This window comes from Sorex fumeus, unplaced genomic scaffold (genome assembly GCF_029834395.1).
Source record: "Sorex fumeus unplaced genomic scaffold, SorFum_2.1 ptg000122l, whole genome shotgun sequence".
NCBI lineage: Eukaryota > Metazoa > Chordata > Mammalia > Eulipotyphla > Soricidae > Sorex > Sorex fumeus.
The window spans coordinates 2,862,311-2,880,275 of record NW_026606179.1 but is presented as its reverse complement, the minus strand read 5'-3'; the positions used below and the strand labels follow the sequence as shown (position 1 = coordinate 2,880,275).

Sequence of the window (17,965 nt, the reverse complement as noted above, 5' to 3'; positions counted from 1 at the left end):
TGGTCAGAAAATAATCACCATCCTTATAACCTGCTTTACTTTGTTTTTGTTTTTGGGCCATGTCCAGCAGTGCTCAGGGCATACTTCTGGCTCTATGCTTAGAGATCACTCCTGGCAGTGCTACAGGGACTATATAGGGTGCTGTGCATTGAACCCAGTTCAAACTCATGTAAGGCAAACCCTCTACCTGCTCTATTATTGCTCCAGCCCCAAATCTGTTTTACTTTGACATAAATTTGACCATCCACTGCTTGCCTATACAACTGCATTTGTGCCTTTTAATTTGAACCTGTACTCATTATGACTCTTGGGTATATACCTTGTAGGTAGCAGAAAGTTGAGTTTATACTGCCATGCTGGGTCTTTTGATTGGCGAGTTCAGGCCTTTGACATTAAGCAAGATTCCTGAGATGAAGGAATTTATTGCCGTCATTTTATAAAATTGTATGTAAAATCTGTCTTTTAAATGAGACCATTTAATGTCCCCTGCAAAGCTGGTTTCACAACTGTGGACTTTTTTTTCTTTTTTCTTTTTTTTGCTTTTGGGTCACACCCAGCAATACTCAGGGTTTACTCCTGGTCCTACCTACACTCAGGAATCATTCCTGGCGGTGCTCAGGGGACCATATGTGATGCTAGGGATTAAAACCAGGACAGTTGTGTGCAAGGCAAGTGCCCTTCCCACAATACTAAGCTCCAGCCCAACTGTGAACTTCTTAAACTGCTGCTTGTCCAAAAAGCTTAGTATAATTCCTTCAAATCTGAATGATGACCCATCTGGATAGAGTATTCTTCCAGAGATGTTTACTTCACTCAGTTTACTTACTATATCCCACCACTCTCTTCTGGTCTATGGGTTCATTTGAAAGATCTGTTATAAGTCTTATGGAAGATCTTTTGTATTAAGCTCTTTCTTTGATCTTGCTGATCAAAGGTTCAGCAAGATCAAAGGTTCATCACAGGGCTCTATCTCTGACCTTGGCTTTTGTCATTTAGCTACACAATGTGTCTGAGAGTTTTTCTACTGGGGTTTACTTTAACTGGAAGTCTTTGAGCTATTTGACTGAGTGCATGACTCCATCTTCAACTCAAGAAAGTTCTTATTTATAATTTCTTTAATCTCTCCTTCCTGTTCCTCAGTGACGCCTATAAATATTATATTGTTCCTCATCCCATAATTTTCCAGTATATTAATTTCTTTCAAATCGATGCTTTCCTGCATTTTGTCTGTGAGCTGATTCAATCTCGGCTTCAGTCACGTGCTACCAAGGTCTTCCAGCGAGTTTTATTTCATGTACCATGCTCTTCAGTTCATGTGACTTCCGATTACGATTTTCTCATACCTTTCCTCAAACTTTCTCTCTCATTACTGGAGGGCTGTATCACCTTTTCTTTCAACTCAGCAAATAGTCTCTCCGTGGTCACTCTGGAGTCATCCTCTGAGGAGTCAGAGTTCTGGGGACCCTTCTGGACAATTATCTTCACCCATTAAATTTCATGGGCTTTTGCACGTCTTCATTTTCTTACAACATGATGAGGGCTATGGGTGAGATTCTGGTTTTGTGCAGGCCCAGGTGGCCCTCTAAGATTCATGTTCGCCATCCCAACTAAACCCTAACTGCTGCGTTTGTGCTGTGCCCTGGTGTGGCTGTGCCTGGGCAGCATCTCCTTTCACACAGAGACTCCAAAGACTCACCCCCACTCTGGCCTGGCTGCTTCAGTCCCGTGACTCGGTTGGTACCTGTCCCAGGTAGGCTTGGGAGAAGAGTACTTTATTGTGTCTTTGTTTGACATCAGCTAAGATCAGAAGTCTCATCTAAAGCACCGATGAGGGGCCAGAGCAATAGTACAATAGGTAGGGTGCTTGTCCTGACATGGTCCAGCCAGATTTGAGCCCCAATATCTCATATGGCCCCCTGAGCCCCACTTGGAGTGGTTTCTATTCTCCCGCCCCTCTGGCTTTCTGGGTCACACCCTGTGATGCTCAGAGATTACTCCTGAGTTTACACTCAGGAATTACTCCTGGAGGTGCTCAGGGGACCATATGGGATGCCCGGAATTGAACCTGGGCAGGCCGCATGCAAGGCAAATGCCCTATCCTTTGTACTATCGCTCCAGCCCCTGAAGTGATTTCTAAGCACAGAGCCTGAGCACTGCTGGATTGTGGCCCAAAAACAAATTTAAAAAACCCCTAATATAAAATAAATATATCCCTATTAGACCAAATCACTGAATTTTAATATAAGCACTCAATAACAATTATCATCTTATTCAATGTCTAACATATAGGAATCATAATACAGAAAACAAAGAAAAAACTGATTAAATGAAAAAGGCTCTATTAATATGTAACATAACCACTTGGCTCAGGTATTTCTAAATTAACCCCTCCCTTTTTTTCATTTAGACACTCATTTTTGCTGGCAGCCTTTCTAGTATTTTTATGTACTTCTTCACCTTACCAAGCATCATCAAACAGCACCAAACTCAGTCAAAAAACAAGACCATCATGAAGATCAGGGATACAGCTCAGTGGTAGAAAGGCCTGGAAGAGCCTGGGTAGAATTGAGCTTCCACAGGACCCAGTAATTCCACTCCTTGGAATATACCCCAAGGACCCACAAACACGATGCATGAAAGACATCTGCACTCCTATGTTCAAGACAGCACTATTCACAATGGTCAAAATCTAGAAGCAACCCAAGTGTCTAGATGAAGAAACTACAGCACAGTATACACAATGGAAAACTGCTGGGCAGTACGAAAAAGACGCAACCCTCTATTACATAGATGAACCTGGAGAGTATCTTGCTGAGGGAAGTTGGAGGGAGAGGGACAGATGCAGAACATCTCTCATCAGCACTCACAAATCAGTTCTCTGCAACTGTGCATAGACAGAAGGTAAAACCAAAAAGGATTTGAGAGTATACAAAACACCTAGTATACTGGAGTCAGGCTTGTTAGCACACGGTCCACCAACATCACTGGGTGGGACCCCCAAGCCCCTAAGCACTGCCAGGAATGGCTTAGAAACAAAACAGAATTTATCCTTGTTATCAAATCAAAGTGGAAATGTCACATGTGATCTAACTTTGAAAATCTGTAGTAATTTTCCTCAACTATTAAGATACAGTATGTCGGGGCCACTTGTGGAGTCACAATGGATCAAGCTACCAACCTCCACACTCCTTTGCTCCACCCCAATCCTTGTCTCCTGTTTCCATTTCCTAACCAGTCTCATTCCTGTGATAATGAGAGTGACTTGGGGAAAAGCCTAAAGGATCACAAACACAGGCCAAAGCGAGCGAGCTAGTTCAACAGGCAGAAACATATTCACGTGCATTTGTTCCAGGTTCCATTCCAAACACCGTAAGATCTCCCCAAACTGCCAGATTCAACACTCCTGAGCAGAGCTGTAAATAGCTCTTGATCACTGCTGGGTGTGTGTGTGTGTGTGTGTGTTTTGGAGAGGGTAGGGAAAAATGGGGAAGTGCCCCCACAGAAAAAGAACTAGAATCAGGGCCAGGGAGAAGGCTCAGGGACTGGAGCACATACACTGCATGCAGGAGCCCTGGGTCCACACCTCAGCATCACCTGGTTCTCCATACACCTCAGGAGTCATGCCCCCAAAAATACTAGAAAGAGGAACACTTTACAAGTGGCTATATTTTAAAAACCTCATGAGACTGGGGCGGGGAGGAAAGCTCAACCCGCTCCCCTCCAAGGGGCCCCGGGAAGGAACACCCAGGCGCGGGGGCAGAAGACTGCACTGTTCTCGTCCGGGATCTGGATTTTATAGTCTCTGAGTCTTGGCCGCTGATGGGATTACACGGCGCCAGGGGGCCATGTGGTGGGTGTGACCCCCGCCTACTGGAATTTGGAGGATCTGGGTGGAAGATGCTCGACTCCAATCCGAGTAGGCTTGGAGGTCTCGGCCCTGGAACCCGCGTGGCTTTGTCCCTCTGCCAATACCTTCATGTGTGCGGAGAGTGGTCTCAGCATGGTGATGGCTGGTCCTGGAGGTCTTCGGCTGCCGGAGCCCTGGTCGGGGCGGGGAGGAAAGCTCAACCCACTCCCCTCCAAGGGGCCCCGGGAAGGAAAACCCAGGCGCGGGGGCAGAAGACCCAGGGCTCCGGCAGCCGAAGACCTCCAGGACCAGCCACCACCATGCTGAGACCACTCTCCGCACACATGAAGGTACTGGCAGAGGGACAAAGCCACGTGGGTTCCGGGACCGAGACCTCCAAGCCTACTTGGATTGGAGTCGAGCATCTTCCACCCAGATCCTCCAAATTCCAGTAGGCGGGGGTCACACCCACCACCTGGCCCCCTGGCGCTGTGTAATCCCATCAGCGGCCAAGACTCAGAGACTATAAAATCCAGATTCCGGAACCGTGCGGCCGCATTTGCAGCCGCGTGACATCTTATCAGAACTTTTCTTTTTTTATGACATCTTATTATCTCATTCCTACTTTGGACAAACTTGCAGGCTATCGAATGTAGCCTGCCCACAGGGCAGAGTCTGGCAAACTCCCCGTGGCGTACCAAATATGCCAAATACCAGTAACAATGATGGGTCTCATTCTCCTAAAGAGCCTTGAATATAATCTCGGGGCTAGGATGAAAGAGATGTTACTGGGGCCTGCTCGAGGCAATCGACGAATAACAGGATGATGAAATGAAATGAAAAATGAAATGAGACTGAATTTGACACACCATCAAAATATATTTGTAAGCCCCCCTCTTCATAATTTCCTTTAGTAATTCTGATGTAGGGGTCAGGGAAATGGCTGAGAGATATAGCACATGCCTTGTAAGTATGAAGCCTTGTGTTCAATCCCCAGCGCCACGAAGAAACAGGTTAATAAAAATTAATAGCACTGTAGCACTCTCCTCCCATTGTTCATCGATTTGCTCAAGCGGGCACCAGTAACGTCTCCATTTAAGACTTGCTGTTACTGTTTTTGGCATACAGAATATGCCACGAGGAACTTGCCAGGCTCTGCCATGCGGGCAGGATATTCTCGGTAGCTTGCTGGGCTCTCCGAGAGGGATGGAGAAATCAAACCCAGGTCAGTCATGTGCAAGGCAAATGCCCCAACTACCGTGCTATCGCTCCAGCCGATAAAAATTAATAAAGTTATAAATTGTATTAATACATTTTATTAATAAAATAAATAAAACTGGTGCAGAGTAATAATTACTGGATTATCACTATAATATGTAGTCTTAAAAAAAAAAGGAATACGGGATGACTCAAAGGGCTGGGTACATGCAGAAGGCCTGGATTCAATCCCCAACACCATATGGTCCTTCAAGCACTACTTCCGAGTATTAAGCTGGGCACAGCTCAAGAGCAAAACTGGTTGTGGCCCAAAAACCAAAAATAAATACAAAAATAACTTAAATGCACTCTGTTAATTTCCAACCAAGTTTTAGTAACATTTTAATATCTCTACTATCTGAACATGTCAAACTCAAGTGTCATAAATTGTTGTCAGCCCCAGGAAGCTGATATGGTTCTTTCCTTCCCATTCTTCACAGGCTATGGTGCCTACAATCCTCATTTCACAACAGTGCTCTTTTCTGTGCCAGGATTAAACCCAGGACCTAACACATGTTAAGACAAGTGCTCTACCACTAACCACACAGCTGTCTCTTGGCTCTCACTTCTAATAAATCAGACACTTTGGTTCTATAAGGGCGATTTAAGTGCCACGTAAAATGTCTCCAGAGGGGTCGGGAGCCAAGCGGGGTTCAATCCCCAGGCACCACATATGGACCCCGAGCCCCACAGTGATGTATCTTACAGTGATATTTTTTTTTTAGCTTTTTTGGGTCACACCCAGTAATGCACTGGGGTTACTCCTGGCTCTACACTCAGGAATTACTCTTGGTGGTGCTCAGGAGACCATATGGGATGCTAGGAATCAAACCTGGATTGGCCACGTGCAAGTCAACTGCCCTATCCATTGTGCTATTGCTCCAGCCCCAGTGATTTAATTTAAAAAAATTTAAATGTTCATGCAGAAATACACAGGAAGAGGAAAGCAGAATATAATTTTTATTTATTTTCCTTTTTTTTTTTTTTTTTTTTGCTTTTTGGGTCACACCCGGCAATGCACAGGTGTTACTCTGGCTCTGCACTCAGAAATTACCCCTGGCAGTGCTTGGGGAACCATATGGGATGCTGGGAATCAAACCCAGGTTGGCTGCGTGCAAGGCAAACGCCGTACCCACTGGGCTATCGCTCCAGCCCCATGATGTAATCTTTATACTCATGAATCATATGTTCATCAGAAAGAAATGACAATTATATATTCTCTTGCAACACAACAATCAAGAGCTTTATGGGACCTAAAAGAGATCACCTCACTCCCTCCCTATAAACCATTGAAATTTCAGAAATCCAGAATCTGAAAATGATCACCTCATACATGTGCTATATGCAAGTGAAGACACAGGAGAAAATGCAGAGCCTCAAAACACAGCAGTCTTTTCTTGTCTGTGGCTTCACTTTCTATGATTTCAGTTACCCGCAGTAACCGAGGTCTAAAAATATTACATATGATACTGGGGTTCTTGTGGAAAAATGTGCACTGGTGAAGGGATGGGTGTTTGATCATTGTATGACCGAGACTTAAACCTGAAAGCTTTGTAACTGTTCTCACGGTGATTCAATAAAAAAAAAATATATATATATATATATATATATTAAAAATGTTCTGGTAGCAAAATAAATCATAAAACCTTTGGTAAACCATACGGGACAATAATTATAACTGAGCTAGGATATGCTCTTTCTAACAAATTTTTCTAAAAGCTTTTTCTCTTTTTCACTCAAGTAACACTACATCATGACAACATATACATTTCAAGATTGTCTCGTTGAAAATAAACATGGATAATACATTATGTTCACCACTGTAAAAGGAAATTTTGCATAAGATTCAAAAGACAGGGGCTGGAAAAATAGCACAGTGGGTAGGGTTTGCCTTGCACGCGGCCAACCCGGGTTCGATTCCCAGCATCCCATATGGTCCCCTGAGCACTGCCAGGGGTTAATTCCTGAGTGCAGAGCCAGAAGTAAACCCTGTGCATCACCGGGCATGACCCAAGAAAGAAAAAAAAAAAAGAAAGAAAAAAAAAGATTCAAAAGACAGTGTTTTGTGGAAAGGTGGAAAGGTATAAAGATTTTTGTTTTCAAAAAAAAAATTACATATGACGTGTTGAAAGACAGAACCACATGCATGTAACTCTGATTACAATATTACCTAGTTACAGCTATGTAGTTACAGTTATTCTATTACTAGTGATTATTGTTAATACCTGACTTAAATTTTATCACAGGTATGTAGATACAAGAAAAAAAATTGTTCTTTCAGAGTTTGGTACTAAACTTAAGCTAACAGAATTCAATCCTGATTCTTCCCAACAATAAAATCTAAAATGGGGTTTTCAGTTAGATGACAGCCTGGCACCGAGCAGACACCCACACTGAGGGGCAGTGACGTGGTCTGCATGAAAACTGCTGGCCTCACTAGGGCGCTGCTGCACTGACTCTCCAGGCCCTCAGGACCACAGAGGGGCACTGCTGCCCAGCACGGCTTCAGCTGTCGCACGCACACACCTGGGATCGTGACAAGAACATCTCAAGACATTAGAGAATGAACACATGAGCACTATGAAAGGAGTTCAAACACATGAAAAGTCATTTCATAGTCATGGCTGGAAGACTAATGCTGTTAAAATGGCTGTATCACCCAAAGAAATGACAGATTCAATACTTTCTATCAAAATTCCAGTGACCGGTTTTGCAACACAGACACTCCAATCCTTTAATTCATATGGAACAGCCAGGCATGAATAACCAAAACAGTCATTGAAAAGCACAAAGGTATCCGCAATATGATGGTGGGAAGGTGTAATGGTGGTGGGACTGGTGTCTGAATATTAAATGTAATAAAATATTGTGAACTACCTTATAAAATTTTTAAAAATTGGTAAATACATACACAATTTTTTTTAAAGCACAAAGGTGGAGGACTCATATGTCCCACTTTTAAAACTTACTATAGCGAAGACAATAGTAACCATGGCTGGCATGCAACTCAGCATCAGAGCACTTGTACACGTGAGACCCTGGGTCTGATCCCTGACACCTCTTGGCAAAATCCAGAAACAAAATAGAACTGGCAATCAAACTTAAGTATGGGACTGGCATGAGGATAGAATCAGGCAACAGTGAATACAAATACCAGAAATAAACTCTAAATAGCTTTGAAAAAAAAAAAGCTACTCAAAGGCAGGAAAATAGTCTTTTCCAAACGGTCATGGAGGGTGGGAGGGATACTGGGATCATAGGTGGTGGAATGGGCGCTGGTGGAGGGATGGGTATTTGATCACTGTATAACTGAAACCCAAGCACAAAAATTTGTACGTCTACAACTATACCTCATGGTGTTTCACTAATAAAAATTTAAAAAAAAAAAAAGGTCATGGAACAACTAGAACAACTAGATATCTATATGCAAAAGAATGCAGCCAGGAGGCCAGGGATGTGGTTCAGCACAGTAGTAGAGCACATCTTACATACATGAGGCTCTAAGTTCAATCCCAACACCTCATGGTACACCTCTGCAAAGGTATGACCTCTCTAAGAAAAAAAGGAATAAAGTATGACACTATACAAAATATCCTATAAAATATACAAAAGCTAATTCAAAATGGATCAACCTAAACAGAGATTGGGAACTATAAAACTCTTTAGATGAAACAGGAGAAAAACTTAGTATTATAATAATGTCATTTCACAGATATGACAGCAGAAGCATAAATAACAGAATAAAAATTGATATGCTGGACTTGACCTAAATTAAAATATTTTTCAGGGGGCTACACCCAGCAGTGCTTATGGGCTATTCCCAGCTCTGCTCTCAAGGGTTAGTTACAAGAAGGACAAGTGCTATAAGAACCCTATGCTATTTTTCTAGGCCACCAAGTTTATCTTTTGTGCATCAAAGGATACTAATAAAGAAAGAAAAAAGAAAAACACAGCCTTGCACACAGCCAATCCTGGTTCTTCCCCCCCCCTCACCCTTACTTTATTTATCTTTAATTTTTTTTAAATTATTATTTTTTTAAATTTTATTGAATCACCGTGAGATAGTTACAAGCTTTCATGTTTGGGTTACAATCACACAATGATCAAATACCCATCCCTCTGCCAGTGTATATTCCCCACCACCAATATCCCCGGTATACCCCCCCTTCCTACCCTCCCCCTGCCTCCATGGCAGACAATATTCCCCACACACTCTCTCTCTACTTTTGGGCATTATTGTTAGCAATACAGACACTGAGAGGTCATCATGTTTGGTCCATTATCTACTTTCAGCATACATCTCCCATCCTGACCAATTTCTCCAGTCATCATTTTCTTAGTGATCCTTCTCTATTCCAACTGCCTTCTCCCCTTTGCTCATGAGGAAGGCTTCCTGCTATGGAGCAATCTATCTGTCCCATGTATCGACTATCCTTAGGTGTCAGCCTCATGTTATGTTGTTTTATACTCCACAAATGAGTACAGTCCTTCTATGTCTGTCCCTCTCTTTCTGACTCATTTCACTTAGCATGATACTCTCCATGTCTATCCATTTATAAGCAAATTTATAACTTCATCTCTCCTAACAGCTGCATAGTATTCCATTGTGTAGATGTACCAATGTTTCTTTAACTAGTCATCTGTTCTAGGGCACTTGGCCAATCCTGGTTCTGTTCCCAGCAATCCATATTGTACCCTGAGCCTGCCAGGCATGATCCCTGAACTCACAGCCAGGAGTAAGCCCTGAATTTTGCTGGTGTTGCCCAAAAAACAAAAAGTAAAAATAAATGAACAGGGGCTGGAGAGAGAGCACAGCAGGTAAGGTGTTTGCTTTGCATACAACTGAGTGCGGGGTATAATCCCCAGCATTCCATATGGTCCCCTAAGACCACCAGGAGTGATTCCGGATTGCAGAGCCAGAAATAAGCCCTGAGCACCAGCAGGTCTGCCCCCCACCAAAAAAAAAAGAACAAAGGATTTTGTTCTGTTCTGGGAGGCACCACACCTGGCAGTGCTTAGGGGTTACTCCTGGTTTTGCACAAAGGAATTACTCCTGGTGGTGCTCGAAGAACCACATATGGGATGCTGGAGATTGAACCTGGGTTGGCTGCATGCAAGAAAAGCACCCTACCCACTGTATCTCTCCAGTCCTTAAACAAAAGGATTTTGGTAGGCAATTATTCAAAAAAGACCTACATATAGGTCTTTTTATATATACACATGGCAAAGAAACACACGTAAGGATGCTGCCTGCCCTTCACACTAGCAAAACTGTAAAAGCACTGTCAGATTTTCTCTTTGTGAGGGCCTGACTTCAAAGAGAGCTATCTTGAGCCGGAGATAAAGTACACACTTGCCGTATACACGGCAGACCCAAGTTCAATCCCCGGCACCACATATGTTTTCTCAAGCCCTGCCAGAAATGATCCCCGAGCATTCAGCCAGGAGAATGCCCTGAGCACTGCTGGATGCGACCCAACTCACTCTTCCCTACCCCCCACCAAAAAAAAAAGGCTATCTAAAACACAAAAAGCCAATCTCAGGACAGGTCACCTCCCCAACAGAGGGGTCCTGACTTTAAAGATCTTAGTGTATTTAAGCCCCCAGCGCCATCTTACAGCACTCAGCAGCGAAGAAATAAACCGGCTGGAGGGCTCCACAACTCCCGGGGAATTCTCCGGGCCCCATCCAGAGCCGATATCACCAGGAAGACCCAGAAGGGGTAGGTGCTGTCTCCCCACCTTCTCCAGATGGAATCCCGGTGACCATGAGCTTCTACAAGCATGGCTCTGGCATGTGGGTACTAGGACTATTTTCTGAACTGTGCAGACGCTTATGCGGCCGCACGACATTTCCTGATATGCAAAGTAATCAATGGAAAGTAAATGTTCTAGCATTTGTTTCTGAAAAACAGGTTTGAATGGTGATGGAAAAATCTGAGCAAAATATATTGCCCATGTTGAAAGTAGACTATGGACTGAACATGTTTGCCGCTCAATGCCTCTTTTGCGGACCACAACACCCAATAGGAGAGAGAGAACAAAAGGGAATGCCCTGCCACAGAGGCAGGGTGGGATGGGGGGGATGGGGGGGGGGAGGGATGTTATCCATGGTGGTGGAAAATGGGCACTGGTGGAGGGATGGGTATTTGATCATTGTATAACCGAAACCCAAGCACAAAAATTTGTAAATCTACAACTGTACCTCATGGTGTTTCACTAATAAAAAAAAATTATACATATACATATATATATATATATAGCCCAACCATAATGCATCTGTGTATTTAACTATGGTGCTTTGCCGCCCTGGGAGGAGAAGAGTGTCTGTCCCTCTGCCTGTTCCCCTTTGCGGTGGCGGCATGGTGGCCTGCATCTTTTAGAGCCTAATAAACAGCCAGGTATGAGACTGCACTGATGAAGCACGTGGGGCTTCATGGGATGGGGGTGGAATTGGGCCTGCTCCCTGCCATGACAATGCTCCGGGTTGCCACCCTCAAATGCCTCCTCTGGCTTCTGACCGACCATGAACCCAGAGGTACACATACCAATCTCAGAACCCAGGGGCTTCTGGCAGTAATCCCTCTAGGTTTATTACTAAAATATCAAAAATCCAAATTCGTGTGGCCACAATATCATACGCTCCTCATAATCAGCAATAGGAAACAAATTATCTAATGATGTCTTTGTGGCAGGTCTGAATGTTGGGGAAAATTCCAAATAACAATGTTGGGTCTTTTGTCGTAATATTGAATGTGATCAACATAGAAAGAGAGAGGGTAAAGTGGAAATCTGCCACACAGGCTGGGAGTGGGTGGAAGGTGGGGTATATATACTGGGGTTCTTGGTGGTGGAAAATGTGCACTGGTGAAGGGACAGGTGTTTGATCATTGTATGACCGACCAATACTTGAACTGAAAGGCTATGTGACTGTTCTCACGGCGATTCAATAAATAAATAAATAAAGATCTTAGTGTATACAACATATACAAGGCAAGAGCTTTAGGTCCTGTATAGCCCCTGGACAATCTCTCCAGCACCCTCACCTCGGTTTTAAACTCACCAACAGAAAGAGCCGTGGAACTCGAGTCCTCATCCTCAACTCCAATAAAAGCAGAAGGCTATCATCACGCACTCTCTCACCCCATGACCTCCTGTGTGGCCCCAAGTGTGCTGTGTAATTTTTATGTCCTGTAAGTAATAAACTACCCACCCCAACATTTCCTGGGGGTAACTGCTGAAGGGCATCCTGCAATCTAATAAGAAAGAAAATGCCAGGCCAATGCAACAATGGTTGTTGATAGTTGAAAATAGTGCAAAACAGAAAAAACAAAACCACAATGAGGGGCCAGAGTGATAGTACAGCAGGCAGGATGCTTCCTTGCACACAGCCAATCCTGAGTTCAATCCCCAGCACCTAAGGCCCCCAAAGTACCATCAGCAGTGATCCCTGAGTGAAGAGCCAGGAATAACCCCTGAGTATTGCCAGGTGTAGCTCAAAAACAAAACAACAACAAAAACCAACAATGAGATATTACTGTCACACCCACAAGAAGCTAAAATAAAACCAGAAAATAAATATTGGGAGGGATATGATGAAATTGGAAATCTCATACACTGTGGTTGAAATATAAAATAGGGTTGCAATTACAGAGAATATTTTCCAAGTTCCTCAAAAAATGAACAGCATCACCGAATGATAAGACCAAATAAGTACATTACCAAGAAATGAAAGACAAACCAACAATACATTCAACTTGACCATAAAAGTTCACAACAGCACTATTTATACACAAGGTAGAAACAAAATGTCCGTCTGTGCAACAGGGATATATATGGACAATGGAATATTATTCATCTATCAAAAGAAATGTACTCCTGATATGTTACAACACCAATGAAGTTCATAAAACTTCTAAAAGCATTATGCTAAGCAGAAAGTGTCAAACACAAAAAAATACCTATGTATGAATCAATTTATATGAAATAATCTACGACAGGCAAATCCAGAAAAAAATATAAATTAGTAGCTGCCAAAGGATAAAAGGAGAAATGGGGAGTGATCATATTCACCAGTATAGAGAGCTCTTCTAGGCTGAAGAATCTATTCTGGAATTAATGATGGTAACTGCCCGGAACTCTAAGTATACTCAACATTGAACTGTTACTGTTTAAATGGTTGATTTTATATTATGTGGATTTCACTTTTACAAAAAAGAAATATTTGTTTATAAAATCTCCCTAAAGAAAATAAACAACATTTTATGAAAAGAAAATACCCTCCAACAAATTTGAGGGTATGGTTCAAATGGTAGAGAATATGCCCTGGTTTTATGAGGCCTTGGGTTTGATCCCTGGAACTTCATCATGCCCTCTCCTCATCAATAAAAAAGTAATTTTAGTTAAAATTTTTTAGGGGCTGGAGCAATAGCACAGCAGGAAGGGCATTTGCCTTGCACGCAGTCAACCTGAGTTCGATCCCCAGCATCCCATATGGTCCCAAGCGCCGCCAGGAGTAATTCCTGAGTGCAGAGACCAGGAATAACCCCTGTGCATTCCCGGGTTTGACCCAAAAAGCAAAAAAAAAAAAAATTTAAAAAGAGGGTCAGTGGAGCTGGAAAGAGAGTATAGCAGGTAAGGCTTTTGCCTCGCACAAGGCTGACCTGGATTCAATTCCTGAGAACCCTATATGGGTCCTCTGAGTCCCACTAAGAATGATCCCGGAGCACAAAGTCAGGAGTAAGCTTCAGTACAGCCAGTGCAGTCTAGAAACCAAAAGGGAAAAAAAGAGAGACCTAGAAAGACAATACAGGAGTAAGATGCTAGCCTTTGCATGTGGTACCTTGCATAATCCTGGTACCAAAAAAGGTCCCATGAACACCACTAGGGGTCACTCTTTCCTACAGAACCAAGAGACAGCCTAAACACCCTTTAGGTGTGGCCCCCAAACAAAATCTTTTAAAGAAAACTAAAAGACAAGTCATAGTGGCTGGAGCAATAGCACAGTGGGTAGAGCCTTGCATGCGGCTGACCCGGGTTCGATTCCCAGCATTCCATATGGTCCCCCGAACACTGCCAGGAGTAATTTCTGAGTGCATGAACCAGGAGTAACCCCTGTGCATTGCCAGGTGTGACCCAAAAAGAAAATAAATAAATAAATAAATGACAAGTCATAAACAGAGATATAGAAATACTACAAATAACAGAATCAACAATTGTTAATTAATTTTTTTAAGTCCTGTAGCACTGTAGCACTGTCCTCCCGTTGTTCATCAATTTGCTCAAGCGGGCACCAGTAACGTCTCACAACAAATTGTGAGACTTGTTATTGTTTTTGGCATATCGAATATGTCACAGGTAGCTTGCCAGGCTTTGCCGTGCGGGCGAGATAATCTCCGTAGCTTGCCAGGCTCTCCGAGAGGGGCGGAGGAATCGAACTCGGGTTGGCCATGTTGGCTGCGTGCAAGGCAAATGCCCTACCCGCTGTGCTATTGCTCCAGCGATAATTTAAAAAATTAATTAAAAAAATTTAAAAAATTTTTAAGTAAATTACATAAAGGGGCCAGAAACTGGTTCAGAAAGCCCAGGAAACTTTGCATGCATGTCTTCGTGAGGGACTCCCAAATCCACATAGTCCCCAGAACTGCTGGGAGTGGCCTCCAAACACCATGCTGGGAGCAGTCATTTGGCACTGATATGGCCCAGAAAACAAAAAAGAAATTTTTAAAACTAATAATAAATGAAAGTTAAAAACCAAGGAATTTCTTATAGGATGCCTATTACTCAGAAACAAGCAAACAAAACTGCCATAGAGGGTCCAGAGCAACAGAACAGCAAGTATGGCACTTGCCTTGCACACAGTGACCCAGGTTCAATTCCCAGCATCCCATATGGTCCCCTGATCCCCTCCAGGAGTGATCTCTGAGCACACAGCCAAGAACACCAATGAGTGTTAAACCAAACACAAACAAAAACCACCAAAGAACAGATAAGACAATAAGGACATTTTCAAGAACAGGAAATATGAAGCAATGTTCAACTTTCTGTCATCAGAGATATATTCAAAGAGACAAGATCATATCAGAACCATTCAACTGGCAAAAAAAAACTTTAATAACATAAATATTAAAGACAGGCTCACAGGATGTCTAATTCAATGCAGTGGGACTATAATTTTATATAACTGCTTTGGAAGAGTTAAACTTTCATCCATCATACGCCTTGGCAGCCCTACCCAGTATATAAGCAAGATCCACTATTGCTTATGTACCACTGGAGAGACAAAGAGAATGTCTGCACAAGTACTATCACAACAGCAAAAATCTTATGAATAAAATGTCCAGTATAACTACACAGCTAGAATTTTTCAGCAGTCAAAATGGATAAATTGTGACGGGCCACACTGTGGATGAGGCCTGGGAGATGGCACAAAGGGTTGGAGAGTGCTTTGGATGTGGGAGCCTCAGGCTGGATCTCCAGCATCTCACGGCCTCCTACGTTGTCTGGAGCAATCCCTGAGCCAGAAACAGCCAACAACAGGACTGCAGGGATGGCAAAAAACAAACAAGTGGATGAATTTTACTAGTGAAACATCAAGAACCCAGAAAACAGCACAGTGGCTAAGAGTGCTTGCCTTGCAAGTATACAGTCATAAATTCAAATTCTTAGGGCCCCACATAAGTCAAGAGCATAACTGTCAGACTGTGCTCTTTGAGCCCAGGAAGCCCTGTCATCTCTGAGGCCCCAGCGCTGGAACTGCAGGCACTTCTGCTGCACCACAGCCAGGGACAGGTCATCATGAAGAAAGGGGGAAGTTCCTGGCAAGCACTGGTACTAAAAAGTAAGCGCCCATGTTCAGCAAGTCCTGGAGTGTGAGCCCTGTGGCAAACCCCAACAGACACCATGTAAGAAACCCTGCACCTCAACTCAGAGCGTGACTCCCAGGCAACAACGTGTGCAAAGGAAAGCAGCCCTCGGTCAGTGCGTGGCTGCGTGTGCAATACCGCACCTGCTGTGGGCCCCAGCAAGCAGCACAGCCAGTGATGTGTGCAGCCCCCCCGGACAACAGCATCACCAACAACACGGTGGGGGGGGGGGAGAAGGAAGATAAGTTTGTAAAAACTGTAACCAAGATGAGTCTGATTGCTTTCACAAATTATATAAATACAAGATGTATTAAAAAAGATAAAGACTATATAAATACATACAACACATTTTTGTTTTGAATAATATACAGGAAAAATTGAGATAAAACTAGAAAGAAAGGGAATTGAGAGAAAGACGAAATAATATTTAAGATGATGACCTAGGTGAGAGGAAGGAAGGGCACAGAAAAGTGGGTATAAAATGATGATAATGATTCTAGTTTTCTGGTTGGGAGATAGGATCACCAACACTAGCTGTTGTACTTAGAACAACAAAAACCAAGTTGATGGCTGGATGGAATGACAGATGAATGGTTAGATAGATGGATGGCTATATTAAAAAGAGTCAGGATCACATGTGAGCTTGTGATGCTTTGTCAAACTCAAGGCAAGTTCCCAAAAGAGAAAAAGTAACTTTAAACTACAGCGAATGAAAACTTTAAAGTACAGTGAATGAAATAAATGACATTCTGTCTTTTTAAATGATTCTACACGCCACCAAAAATAATGCTTTAAGTCCACTGAATCACATGTATATACAGTGAATAGTACTTTAAGCAGACTATATCAAGTTTCAATTCTTTATGAATAACCCAGGAAATGGAAATGTATTTCAACCTTAAGTAGACTGCTAAAATAAAAGTCTGAGATAGTTTACCTCTTCTTGAATATACTGTAATAAAAATGGAGATGCTCTTAAATTATCAACAGGAATATTGAAGAAACCCTGGATTTCCTTCTGGTGTAAATCCATAGTGATAAGGTGAGTTAGACCTTTGAAAATAAAGCAGAAACAAATAGTTTAATAACCAGTAGCAAATAAGTACTATATAACACAAGATACAGTATATTAAGACAGCCATTAAAAATTGCTCCCACAAAAAAAAATTTTTTTAAAAATTGCTCCCACCAAAATCAGGGAGATAGCACAGTGGATATGGCACTCAGGTTTGATCCCCAGCACTGCACAGTCCCAAGCACTGTCAGGAGGGATCCCCGAGCAGAATCCAGAGTAAGCCCTTAGCACCACTGAAGGTGGCCCACAAAACAAAATGCACTCATCAAAATATCTCAGCATTTTCATTTCTCATATTTTTCACTATGATGAGATTGTGAGATAACAGAAACCACAAACAAATCTTCGCTCCTTGTTCCTGGCAGAGAGCTCCTAAAACCCTTGGGATTTCCTGGATTAAAACAAAGGTGGTATCCTCTGTTCTAAATTGTGACAACGATTTAAAATTAATAATCTGTTTTAAATGATGACAATCATTTAAAATTAACAATGAAAACGACTAAAGGAGAGCAGCCTTCTGAACACTGGCTGAGTGCAGCTGCTATGGCCAGGCGAGTAGCACCAGGAGTGACTGTGCAGCCCCTCAACCATCATCAGGTCCAAGCCAGGATGAGGAGCTGGTCCAGCACACTCACTCCTATTCTCCAAAGACAGAAGTGAGGCTAGAAACAGTATTAAAGACCAATCAGGACTATGTAGGGAAGCCGCCACAAAAAAACGCCAATATCACAGGCTTTGGCAATCTCTCAGGTTGGTGAACACGCGAGGATGCTGAGCGAAATGTTGGGCCAGAGTGTAGAAGCTCTGCATCCCTTCCTGCTGACCAGCCCCCAACACTCCCTCGAGATGGTGTTCATCCTTTGGGGGCTGAGAGCGCAACAGTCTGACGACATCCTATGTATGCAGGAGGCCTGGGTGCAAC

General features: G+C 43.0%; 1 protein-coding gene across 3 annotated transcripts in view; it reads right to left on the bottom strand.

Moving 5' to 3' along the window:
* Positions 1 to 17,965, bottom strand: part of PRPSAP2 (phosphoribosyl pyrophosphate synthetase associated protein 2) — a 57,093-nt gene that overhangs the window by 20,606 nt on the left and 18,522 nt on the right. For all 3 annotated transcript variants that reach the window (XM_056135747.1, XM_056135749.1, XM_056135748.1), the window contains one exon: positions 16,906 to 17,021. In XM_056135747.1, the coding sequence (XP_055991722.1) occupies positions 16,906 to 17,021 (116 nt within the window). The remainder of the gene's footprint in view (positions 1 to 16,905; positions 17,022 to 17,965) is intronic.